The sequence below is a fragment of the Echinops telfairi genome, unplaced genomic scaffold, assembly GCF_000313985.2.
Source record: "Echinops telfairi isolate 266 unplaced genomic scaffold, ASM31398v2 ScPeMD7_7469;HRSCAF=8507_0, whole genome shotgun sequence".
NCBI lineage: Eukaryota > Metazoa > Chordata > Mammalia > Afrosoricida > Tenrecidae > Echinops > Echinops telfairi.
Genome location: NW_022111372.1, coordinates 55278542 through 55291005, shown reverse-complemented (window position 1 = coordinate 55291005; position 12464 = coordinate 55278542). Strand labels below are relative to the sequence as shown.

At 54.6% G+C, this 12464-nt stretch overlaps 1 protein-coding gene across 1 annotated transcript in view; it reads left to right on the top strand.

The window, feature by feature from the left end:
• Positions 1–13: 13 nt before the first annotated feature.
• ERGIC1 (endoplasmic reticulum-golgi intermediate compartment 1) overlaps positions 14–12464 on the top strand; it is a 137213-nt gene continuing 124762 nt past the window's right edge. Inside the window, exon 1 of the mRNA XM_045284868.1 lies at positions 14–110. Coding sequence (XP_045140803.1) covers positions 91–110 — 20 coding nt within the window. The 5' untranslated portion in view covers positions 14–90. The remainder of the gene's footprint in view (positions 111–12464) is intronic.

Below are 12464 nucleotides of genomic sequence, written 5' to 3'. Positions count from 1 at the left end.
TGGCAGCGGGCTCGGACCCACGCGGCGCCCGGCCCGCCTGGCCTGCAGCGCTCCATCCACTGCAGGGACAGCGGCGACGGCGGCGGCACGATGCCCTTTGACTTTAGGAGGTGAGTGTGGCCACTCCCGCTACAGGGGAGCCCCTCCGCAGCAGAGGGAGTGCTCCCCACCCCTCCAGCACACCATCCTGGGCCCCAACTGTCTTGCACGTCAAGGGGTCTTCTGCCGTTCTTTGCATGCCCCTGGACCCCGGGTGGGCCCCCTCAAAGCCAGCCAGAGTGACCAAGGGCCCCCTCCCTGCAGTGGGAGACAAACCCACCTACCTCTAAGGCCGACCCACCCCCTTTCCTCCACCAGGCACCTCCCCAGCCTGTCTGGACAAACTTCCATCCCCTCCCCCTAAACTGGACAACTGCTGAACCTCTACCCCATTAGGTGGGCGCATACCAGCCACCCCTCCCCCCTCCCCTGCTACCGAGCTAGTGGATCCCACCCCAGCTGACAGGTGGGTTCAGGGGTTTCCAGTGAGTCCGGGAGTGGTGGGGGTGGGGTTAAAGGGGGGAGGTGGGGGGTGGGCTGCACCCCTGGCCTGAGAGCAGCCGGGAGGGTTTAGGTTTCACTGGCTAGGCTGTGCCCAGGCTGGGCTGATCAGGAGGCCTCCGTGGAGGCTGTCTCCTTCAAGCCTAGTCCTGTGCTGTGGGTCTGGGGGGTCCGCGGAGTTGGGAGGGGGCTCTGCAGAGGGGTAGGCCCAGGTCTGGCCCTGGTTGTCTGCAGGCGCCACAATGGGTCCTTTGTGGGGTAAGTCCAGCTTCTCCAGGCCCATGTTGCGCTGCGCAAGGGCTGCTGGAAGTGTGCCCAGTGAGGGGGTCTCCTCCAACTCTCCCTCGAAGCCTGGAGCTTGGGAGGGGCCCTGGCCTGAGGCACCCCCACTGTGTGGGGTGGGGGCGGGGGGCATCGTGTGAGGCAGCCCTGCAGTGGCATTTCTGGCCCTGCCTTCTCCACGAAGCAGCTCCACCTGGCCCGGATGGTAGGGATGAGGGCTTTGAGTTCAGACCCGGCCTGTGCTGCTCAGATGGACAGGTGTGTGGGGGATCTTGATTTCACCACCTGCACCTGAGGCTAAAACTAAGACCCCCCAACCAGGAAGCACTCGCCGTAGATCTTAGCCAAATTCAAAGCTTGGAAGTGGGGTGTTCACAAAAGAGGGGCATCTCCAAGCCAGGAGGATAGGCCCCTTCCGATGCCTGCTTCTCTGTACCACCCCCCCCCACACACACACACAGATGTGTCAGGTAAAGCCATGGCACCAGCATGACCCTAAGCTCACCCCTTTGTGTGGGTATTTGGGATTTAGGCCTAGATAGGACGTTAACCTTGGGCCTGGAACTGGCTGGTGTGGCACTCCAGCTTGCCCTAGCACACGGATCCCACAGGGCAAGCGATGCCAGCTTCCTGCTCAGCGGTGTTTCAGGGGGACATGTCCCGGCTCAGAGGCCACTGCCCTTGGGTTCCCTGTGTATGCTTGGGTCCCAGCGGGCAATGCCACTGTCTTCCACACTCTATAGGGCATCTTAACACATTCTCGAGGTCCTGGGCTCACCACAGATGTGAGAATACATCCAACACCTCCTATTTACCCCCAGGGTTCTGCCACCCTGCCCCAAACCTGTTCCTTCTGTTGTGTCCAATCTCCACTCCATGTGCAGCTCTCTGCTGGGCCCCTGGGATCCTGTGGAGACTGTGACCGTCCTCTTAGGACTCCAGGAGAGAAGAAGGGTGGAAGACATGGTGGGTTCCCAGGGGTGGGGCGTGCCGGAACCTGCCCAGAAAGCACCCAATTCTGTACACACACTGCAGGGTGCAGGCGGGACATCTGTTCCTGTCCTTAGAGAACACACTATTCATTTCGATCAAAGGACCTGCAGACTCACTAAGAGAAACCCACTTGCACAGGGCCCTACAGACTGGAGCTGGTGGAGCTGAGATTTAAACTCCGGACTGTTTGCTCCAAAGCTTTAGTTGTAGGAGCCCCACAGCCCTGCCAGGTCATTGCAGAATGGAGGGCAGAGGTGGTGGTGGTGGTGGGGGGGCGGCGGACTGTGATTGAGCCTCCTTCAGGTAGGGGCGAGGTTCTGCTTGTTGCCTGTTGTTAGATGCTGTGCCATCGTTCTGACCCATAGCAACCCTGGGTACAACGGAACGAAGCACTGCCTGGTCCGGCGCCATCCTCGCAGTTGTTCTGAGGGGGAGCCATCGCTGCAGCCCCTGTGTCAATCCATCTCACCAAGGGCCTCCCTCTTTCTCGCTGCTCCTCTACTTTACCAAGCGTGATGTTCTTCTGCAGGGACTGGTTTGTGCTTGTGTCACTCTCCGTAAAACAAAGTCTGGGGGTGTCGGGGGAAGGGAGAGGCATAGAATGTCCTGTCAGCTTTCTCTGCCCTGTGGTGCAGCACTTAACCCCCTGGGCTGCTAACGGGGAGGGCTGGAGATTCAAGTCCACCCAGAGGCACGAGGTAGAAAAGTTCTCTGACAACCTGCTTCCACTGACACGCCAGCCCCTGAAAACCCCGTGGAGCACTCTTCTGCTGCGACACACAACTTGTCAGCAGGTGGTTCAGCGGACAACTAGGCTCGTGGACAACTCGCTTAGCTCCTGCCTGTAAACTGGCACTGATAGCAGGACCCACCCAAGTAAGCTCCTTGAGACGATGAAACAAGACAGTGTGCAAAGCCGCTGAGAGAAGGCGCTCTGTAAATCAGGTTCACGATTTGTGTTTGTTCAGGGAAGCACCCATCACCTCCTCCCATACTGTATAATTTACCTAATGACTGTGTGCTTCCTCTGGCTCTCCCTTCTCTTAGAAGCTGAGCTGCCCAAGGGCGTGGGTTTTTATCTGTTTTATTTTCTGTGGTCCTCCCAAGATGAGAATAGTACCAGTTGAGTCTACGTGCACCTCATGACCACCGTGTGCATTTCAGAGTAGAACTAGGCTCTGTAGCTTTCAATGGCTGGTTTTTTTGAAGCAGACTGCCAGGCCTTTCTTCTGAGGTGCATCGGGGATGGACTCAGACTTCCCATCTTTCTGTTAGCAGTTGAGGACATTAGTAGACTGCCCAGGGGCTAGAACAGTGCCAGGGGCAAGCTCCCCTTTGGAAATAGCGCTCTACCTTTGTCCAGGAAGCCACAGGTGTGGTGTGATGGCATATGCCAACTCTGCCTTTTGTGAACAGATTTTTAGCAACCCTCTTCCTTGAACGTGCTTCATTGGGTCTGGGCCAGAGGCCAAGTGCAGAGGGAGCTCCTGGGCCGCCTGGTGCTCCTGTGTTTGCTCTATTCTTACCCTGCTTCACTAATAGCCGGATGTTGCCATGGTGGAACCAGCCTTGCGACCTAGGTCCGTGGGTATTGGCATCACCCTTGCCCAGTTCCGGCTGGCTTGGGGCCAGCAGCACCTGCTGCCTCCCTCTCTTGAGACTGGGGATTGGGGGAGCCGTACCTAGGGTGGGGTGGGAGAGATAGCAGTCCCAGGCAGTTCCTGGACGCCGTTTCAGAGTGGCGAGGTGGCCAACTTCCACTAACAAGAGCAGCCTTTGAGTTGAAACCGCAAGACCTGGAGTTGCCACTGCCCCAGTTCACCCTGCGACAGCCGACTTACCCCCACAGAGCCTCAGTTTCTTTGTGTTAAAGAGTGGATGGCAGCCAGTTGCCACCTCGCCTGGTAGAGTGAGGCGTGCCTGCACTGTAGGACCAGCCTAAGAGTCTGCAGACATTACGGATCTTTAAGTGGGGGCAGCAGAGCACTGACCCAAGGCTGGCCCTCTGAGCTCGGGGTTCTGGGCGGCTGCACAGTAACTCTGCCACCCGCCTCTCTGGCCTGCTCCATGTCCTTCCTGCTCCAGGATTTCCCAGGCCTCCTGGAGACTCATGAGTGAACCTTACAAAGATACCCTAGTGTTTTGAAGTCTTCACTTACATCTTCAGGAGGACCCCACTGCTCTGAGGCTCAAGTCTGATTCCTTGGGGCCCGTGAGGCCTTACAGGAGCTGGCAGGGCCCCTGTCTACCCTGGCAGTCCCTTCCTTCCCTACCCCTAGCTGAACCACTGCCACCCTGGGTGCCTCTGCCCAGTGTAACAGACGGTAATGCATGTGTGGGCTTTTCTGAGTCTTCCTACCCTGCCTGCCTTAGAGAAGGAACCCTGGTGGTACTGTGGGTCAGGCGCTGGGCTGCTGTTCAAACCCACCAGCTGCTCGTCAGGAGAAAGATGTGGCTGTCTGCTCCCATAGCGATTGATAGATAGCCTCAGAGGCCACAGAGGGTCATTGTGAAGGGGAACCCGCTCGATGGCAGGGGCTTGTCCTAAAAACAAACTTGGGGAGGCTGACAAGAACTTTATAGCATGTTTATAAAAATATAAATACGTTTAAGAATCCGGGCAAGGGGGAATTAAGGACTAGACCAGAGCGGGAAACAATATGAAAATCAAGCCAGGATTTCATGTTCTTTCATCACTTAAGGCTTTATAAGGAGCCCGGATTGTGCAGTGGTTACATGTTGGGTTTCTCACCTTAAGATCAGCAGTTTGAAACCACCAGCCAGTCCAAGGGAGAAAGATGAGGCTTTCTCTTCCTTTAGAGTTACAGTCTTGGAAACCCACAGGGGTATTGTACCCTATAGGGTCGCCTTTGAGTCAGAAGTGGCTCAGTGGCAGTGAGCTTGAGGTTCAGGTCTTAGAAGGTGCACTGGTATGGGCCGTGTGGGTAGGCATTGGGCACCACCTGGCTCCAGAGCTCTCCATGTAACCCCTAGGATCGTCTGCAAAGCTTATGCCTTTCCCAGTCCTGCGCTCAGGGAGAGCGAAGGAGGCGTGTGGGTCAGATCCCACAGAGGGCTGTTCCTGGCTGATTTTTCGGAAGTGTAAATTACAGCTTCTTCCTGGAAGGTGCCTAGGGGTGGACACAAATCCTGCCTTTTCCCTTGTCAGCCACAGGAGTTAGCACCTCAAGACTCCAGAGAGAATGAAAACCTTCTAATTGGCTTCATTGGCTTTTTCATCACTAATCCTTTCCCATCAGTGCTCATTAAAAAGCTTAAAGTCATCAACCTTTTTATTTTATTTTAACTAGCCTCCTGCAATCTGACACCGAATTCTGAGCTCACTTTTCACTATCAGAGACACTCCCCACCCCTCGAAGATCCCAAAGTTGAGTCAGTATCTTGACTTGGGGTGTCCAGGCCAGCCTAGGGCTTGGCCACGGGTGGTGGGGCACGGGGTGTCCAGAGCTTAGCAAGGATGAGCCGGAAAATCCCTCCTTGCCAGTCGGTTTGGATTCCTGAACACTGATCCTGAGCTTAGGTTTAGACAGGACTTGTTGAGTTCCCTGTTCCGTCTGTGAGCTGTCTGTGATATCTTATTTTGAAGGGCTCTGCGTCAGCCTGGATGTAGTGGCTGTGGGCTTGTTTGTTTTTTTTTTGCTGCTAGGCAGTTTTCACCAGGCGCTGGAGAGCTGCCGGGCTGGCTCTTTCACAGACAGACAGGGTGTAAGGGGGGCCCTGGGGGCGGCATCCTCATGGCCCTCAAGCTTGCTGCCTGAGGTGTTTTAAAGACCCCGAACCAAGCTCCTCTCCACGCCTGATCCACAGGAGCTGAGGAGGCAGCCCGGAAGCAGTGTGGCTAGCAGGCTGTGGCCATGCCAGGGTCACCCGGAATGCTGGAGGGTGGCATGGGACCTTGTAGGGGAATCTGAGGAACAGAGTTCTGATCTCACCTGTCATTCCTGCTGACCCAGATGTCCTTCCTACAGGGCCACTCCCTACTTTGGGGTCTTTGTCACTGCCCCAGTAGAGCGGCCACCAAGGGGTCTGGTAGGTTCCTGAGTAGATCCTGACTCCCTCTGCTCCTGCGTGTGGACCAGAAGGTTCTGCAAAGCTGTCATCTTGTTGAAGCAGATGCCCAGGAGCTCCTGCATCTCCTGCTTGAGTTCTGAGTGCCAGCCTTTAACCCTTTGCACCACCCAGGGAGCAGCAAGGGGTCTCAGGCGACTTCCTGTTTATGTCCCTGTTCTTCACCGGGAGGTCCTGAGCCGGCAAACTCAGACCCTCAGCTCGGAGTGTAACTGTTTTCACAGTGCACCGAGCGACCCCTCGGTGGAAGATCTCAATTCCTTCCAAGCTCACGTTCAAACACTGAAAAGTTCGAGAACTGAACATCTTTTTACCCGTGAGAAATCATGGAAAACCAATTTATTGCTTTTAAGGCCCCTAAATGACACTTATAAATTCATTTTCCCAGGACTTTAAATCACGATGGAGGCTTGTAGCCTCTCGCCCATCACTGTCTTGAATTCGCCATTGCCACCAGGTTGTTTCTGATTGACCCCAAGTGAGGGTCCCTTTTCAGCCTCTTTGATGGTCTGGGTTCTTTGTTTCTCGGTTAACGATTCCACACCTTTTGCTACATCAGTCGCTTTAATCACAGCAAAAAAATTTTTGATCAGGTGGACTTCGACCTGCTGTATTCTGCGGCCACGTCAGACAAGCGGTGACCTGATTCAGACGTCAGGCTCTGCCTTTCACACTGGTGCTTCTCCCAGTGTCCGTCTTGGGTCCACTGCTGGAGTCACGGTCTTGCTTGTAACCATGGTTACGACGCTTCACTCAACTGAAGCATAGCGAGGACTGTCCAGTGCACCGCGGGTTGTCTGAGCAAGATCAGCCTGCGTGTCTGTGGCGAGACAAGACATGGGACTCGCTCTTGGCCTATACAGGTTTCTTTTCAAGTGGAATTTTCGGTGGACGCTCGAGCAAAGTTGCAAACACTGAGCAGATTTGTTTCCAACGTTGCTGTTTGGGCCGTGGAAAGTTTGAACTTGGAGCTGTCCGACCATGGAGATACCGCTGTCTGTCCCATTCAGCAGCTTCCATTCGGTGCTCCCCCACCTGTGTCCGTCTCCCAGCAAGGCTCAGTGCTTGTTGGCCTATTAAAGGCTCGGAGAAGTCCTGCCTAAAAGTCCTGCCTGCTACTGCTCCAGCCTGGCTTTGGCCAAACTTGTCTGCAGCACCGCTTCTGAAAACACAGTTTGAGACACACAAGCCTAATTGATCCTTAAAGAAGTGATAATTAGCCTAATTGTCTGCTGTCAACTTTAACATCTAGGCCCATTAACTTAATTACATTGGTTGTCTGTGTGGGAGAATCGCAGGCTGAGGACAAACCTCCCACACTGCTAAGCATGCCTTTTCAAAAGTCAGGGCCCTGGGAGGAGGCCGGACGCCAGGCTCTTTTGTACTGCCCAGAAACAGAACCTGGGGGTGGGGTGGGGGGCTGTGTTATGGCCATCTCCTCATCCCCTGTGGTGGGCTTTGCTGTGTATTGAATTGTGTCCCTCCAAAATATAAGGGGGCTCCAAAAAGTTCAGAGGAAAAAGGAGTGAAAGTGATGGACTCAAAATGCTAGAAATATCATTTAAGAATGAGTTTTGGGGGCATCCAAAATGTAACAGCTCCCTCCCTTGAAAAATCCAGTTAAGCTTAGTCCCTTAAGGATGTTCTAATCAGTTAGGGAAGTTGGTAAGCAAGGCAGCCATGCATGAAGCATCACCCATTTAGATAAGCAGCAGAGTATGGCGCTTCAGGGCATGGTGGTCTGGTAACCCCTGGAGAAACACAGATAATTGTTTCCTGTGACCATTGCAAAACCTGTTTTTTGTCATGGAGTTTGGGGTAAATGACCGGCTTGACTTTCCCTGGATGTCTGAAGCAGCTTGGAGGTAGCAAACCGCACCGTTTCCTTCTCTCTCACGCTCGCAGAATAAACTTAGATTTTCTCAGATCATCCTTTGGTTGAAACAGTAACACACAATCCTGGACCCTTGTTCCTGGCAACAGAAAGATAATGGGATAAATCCTCGTAGAATCAGGACAAGGAGCCCTGGCGCTACAGGTCAGAGGCTGGAACCCACCAGCTACCCCAATGGAAAAGCAATTGGGTTATCTTCTCCCATAAAGGTTTAAAGTCATCCGCGCTCACAGGGCAAGGTCTGCTCTTCATACACTGTTGCTGTGAGTTGGAAATGACATGATGGCAGTGAGATTTTGAAGTGGATAAGAAGCCCGAGTGGCTCTGTGGGTTAGGAGTTAGGCAGCTAACTCAAAGATTAGTAGTTCAAATCTACCAACTGCTCCATGGAAGAAAGACGAGGCTGTCTGCTCCTGTAACAATGTTCAGCCTTGGGTACTCTCTGGATAGGCCCCAACTGAGTTGGAATCAACTGGGTGGCAGTGGGTTTGACTTTGGGGTAGATAGCTGTGCGTATAATCCCATTTGGGAACAGGGTACCATTGTTAATGAATCAGGATTAGTGTACGATGTATCATAAATCAATCTCCTTTGAGGTAGAAAAGACCAGCTTAATCGAACAGGCAAACAAGCTGCGATGCGGGCGATGGAAGCCCTGCTACAGGAAGCTCATTAAAGACTCAAGGAGCTGGAGGTAGACAAAGACCCTCCTCAAGAGAGCCAGAACTTTGAATTTGAACCTCCAGCCTTGGAACTGTGGGGCCATAACCTTTCTGTCACAGCCACCGCTGTGCCATAGCTGTTATAGCAGCACCAGGTAACGCAGAGAGCCTGACCCTCTGGGGTGCTGAATCGCACACAGCTTGTGCATCAAGGGTCTGCTGGGACCATGGCACACATCCAACAGTGTCCCAGCCCCCACTCCCACCCCGTCACACTGGCCTTCCTCCCAGAACCTGCCCAGACAGCACAGATGAACAGGAAGCAAGGCCCATTTGCAATAGGATAAATGAAACTATTCAAGATGAGAGACCTGGCTTTTCGTTAAACCCAGTGCAAACCAGACCCACTGTCGCCTCAAAACCAGACCAGACCCACTGCCGCTGAATTAGTTCCGCCTCACAGTGATCCTGTTTCGGGTTTCTGAGGCTGTGCTGTAAATCTTTACAGGAGCAGACAGCCTTGTCGATCTCCCTCGGAGTGGCTGGCGCGTTTGAACTGCTGACCTTGTGGCTAGTAGTCTGGTGCTTACCCTACAGTGTCCCCAGGGCTTCTTAGATAGAGTTCAGGTTCCCAAAACACTGAGGCCTGGCATCGTGGCCACCCTTGTAGAACATGACCTTGTCTTTTTCAGGTCCTCGAACCCGAACCCGAACCCAAACCCACCCCACTGACATTGAGTCAATTCCAACACATACTGACCCTAAGTAGGGCCTCCAAGACTGTACATCTTTATGGGGCATACAGCCTCATCTTTCTCCCGAGAAGTGCTTGGTGGGCTCAAACTGCGGACCTCTTGGTTAGTAGCCCAACGCTTACCCAACATCTTCACTAGGGCTCCTTGAGTGATGAACAGTGATCTGGAATTCTGGAGGAGCAGAGGCAGCAGTGCTCAGCATCTCAGTAATGCCTGATACCTTGAGTCTCTGGCGTGAGTGCGTGCGTGTGTGTGTGTATGTGTGTAGTACTGTGCCAGGAACACTGAGGGTGAGAAGTCCTATTAGCCTATGCAGGGCTGTGTTCCCCTCCCAGGGCTGCTGTAACGACTGGGTGGCTTAGTCTGTTTTCTGACACACCTGGAGGCAGGTGTCTGACATCAAGGGGTGGGCAGGGCCGTGCTCGCACGTGCTTTCTCCCTTCATGGCCGCCTCCACTACTCGTGGGTGCCAGCCTTTCTTGGCTTCTAGACGCCTCACTCCACTGTTTGCCTTTGCCTTCACACGGCCTTCTCTTCTCAGTGCGTGTGTGCGCGTTTTCACATGGCCTTCTCAGAAGGACACTGGTCACTGGAGGTAGGGAAGTGCCCTAATCCAGTGGTCTCTCGTAACTAAGGACGTCTACAAAGACCACGGCTCCAAAGCGGGTCCCGTCTGAAAGTCCAGGTGGCTGTGAATTTGGAGGAGACACTTCTCAGCCTCGCGTAGGTAGGCACTGTGATTCATTGATTTTCTTATTGGAATCCCCACACAGTGAAATTGACTTCTTTGGGCATCAAACCAAACTCAGTGCCCTCAAGGGAGTGCTGACTCACAGCGCCCCTAGAGGACGGGGTAGGACTGACTGCCCCTGTGAGCTTCTGAGACAGTAATGGAAAGCCCTGGCTTTGCCCTGAGGAGCGGTAGGTGGTTTTGAACTGCATACCTTGCAGTTGGCAGCCCAACATGTAATCACTACCCCACCAGGCTCCTCTTCTGTGAAGTTCCTGTCTCCACATAGCACCACGAGTCCTGCGCACAACAGTCCCGCCACTCGAAACCCCCCTCGTGAACTAACGAGTTACTTGAACTTAATGAAGTGACTCATCAAGGTAGACCACCCGATTATTGTCGAAGAGAGATTAAGTAACGTCTGAGGACCTGTGTCAGGAGTCTGGAGTGTTTCACAAGATGTTTGCTGAATGGGGAGAGAATGAAAAAACAACCCTTTGAATGACGACTCCTGCCGATGGAGTTGAAATGATGCAGGAGCCGGATACACCCACACGCAGGATGGACAATCACTGCAGTGCAAAAGAGGGAACATTCAAAGTGAAGGGGTTAGAACCTGAGTTGCTGTCACGAATTGTCTCTTTGACAAATAAATAAGTGAAATTCCCGCTGTCTAAAGCTCACAGCCATCGAGTCAATTCTGACTCACAGCAGCCCTACAGGACGGAGCAGAACGGCCCCTGTGGGTGTCTGTGATGCCACTCAGCTTTCAGCCGGTGGCTGGCTGGTAGTTTCGAACTGCTGACCTTGTTGTTAGCAGCCCAACACATAACCCACCAGGCCACCAGGGTTCCCACTTCACAGTTTATAGTCACTCCATTAATTCATTTTTGTAAAACAGGAGGGAGACCCAGGCTCAGAGCTGGGAACAGCCTGCGAGCAGCTAGTGGAGCCCAGCACGGACCTGTCCCCCTGTCTGTGGTCCTGCGCCCTGGCTGTTTGCCGCTCAGGGCTCCTGCCCAGCCCAGGGCTCCCCTCTGCCCGTTCTGATGTCCCTCTTTCACAAAGGAGCCACTGACACACAGAATCCAACCACAGCGTGCGTCCCTGCTGGTATCTACCCTGTTTGGGCGGGTCCAAGAATACCTTTGTGGTGTGGAGAATGTGTGTCTGCATCTTCAGAAGAAAGTGCCAGCTGGGGACGCAACTGGGCCCTCATCCTGGACACGCTGGACGTTCCCAGGTGGAGGTGACCCCACCAGGCACGTCTCCCTCTCCATTCCCCGGCTGTGAAACTTGGGTGAGTCACGGTGCCTCTGCGATCCTTAGTTTGCCTCACCTGCAAGTTGCACCGCGAACCCTTGTCTGGCAGGGTTTATGTGAGGATGAGATGGCGTGGCGTGGCGTGGGATCTGAGGCATATCAGCTCCTCTTGGTGCCTTAGTGGGCATCGGCAGAGGGCTATGGGGTGGGTGGTTGTGGTAGAGCCAGGGCCCCTGGGTGTGCAGGGCCAAAAGCACAGGTGAGAATACCTGGGTGGTTAGGCCCTGGAGCCTGTACTCTTCTTTCAGTGATGCCCAGAGAGAAAGCCGCCGTGCACCAACCCCCACAGTGAGAGAAAATGGTCAAACAGGTGCCCCTAGGAGCCAGGCAGGTTTGGGGTGGGTGGTTTGGGCCTGTTTGGGGCCGGAGACAATGCTGTACCTGGACGGAGCTCACGCATGCTGCCTCTCCCTCTGGCTGTTGCCCTGGGGAGCTCCTGGGTTTTCAAGGTGATGAAGCTGTACTGATGGTGTACAGTTGGTTGGCAACTGATTTCACTTTTGGAAAACCACCTGGCTGGGCCAAGCCGAGTCCTGCTGAGGGCCCATGGTGATGCCCAGAGGGCAGCCTCTGTGCCACACAGGCCAGCTAGCCAGTGCCCACTCGCTGTGGGGGACAAGACTGGGGGCCTATAGGTTGACTGGCTTTAGTAGACATGCCTGTCCCCCTTGTCCCATGCTGAGCCCCTTCCCATCCTGGAACCTGGCCCCCACCCTACCCTTCACTGGGTCCCTGTCCATGCAGACTCCCTCTGCCATGATGGTCCATCCCCACGCTGAGCCACCTTCCCACACGGAACCCGTGTCTCATGCAAGCACCCCTCGACACTGAGCCCCTTTCCCATGGTGACCCATTCCATGTTGGGTTCCCTTTCCCCCAACATTGAACAGGACGAGTTCCCAGACCTGCCAGCTGAGAGGCCCCCCTTCTCTGGCTGCTCCTAGCATGGCAGTGCCAGCTTCTGCCCCTGTCCGGGACCTCCCTTTGGGGCAGCCCAGGGCTGGCTAAAACCCCTGTAAGGGCCTTACCCTCTCCATATCCTTTCATACCTTCAGCCCCTCAGTGTCCCACGTGGGTGCTCCCACTGGGCTGGGCTGGATAGCAGGGCCCACGAGAGCCTCCGCTGGTCACGGGCCAGACTGAAGGCTCGTCTTGGGTTCCCTCAGCCCTCAGATGGCAGCTGGGGGGCGGGGGGG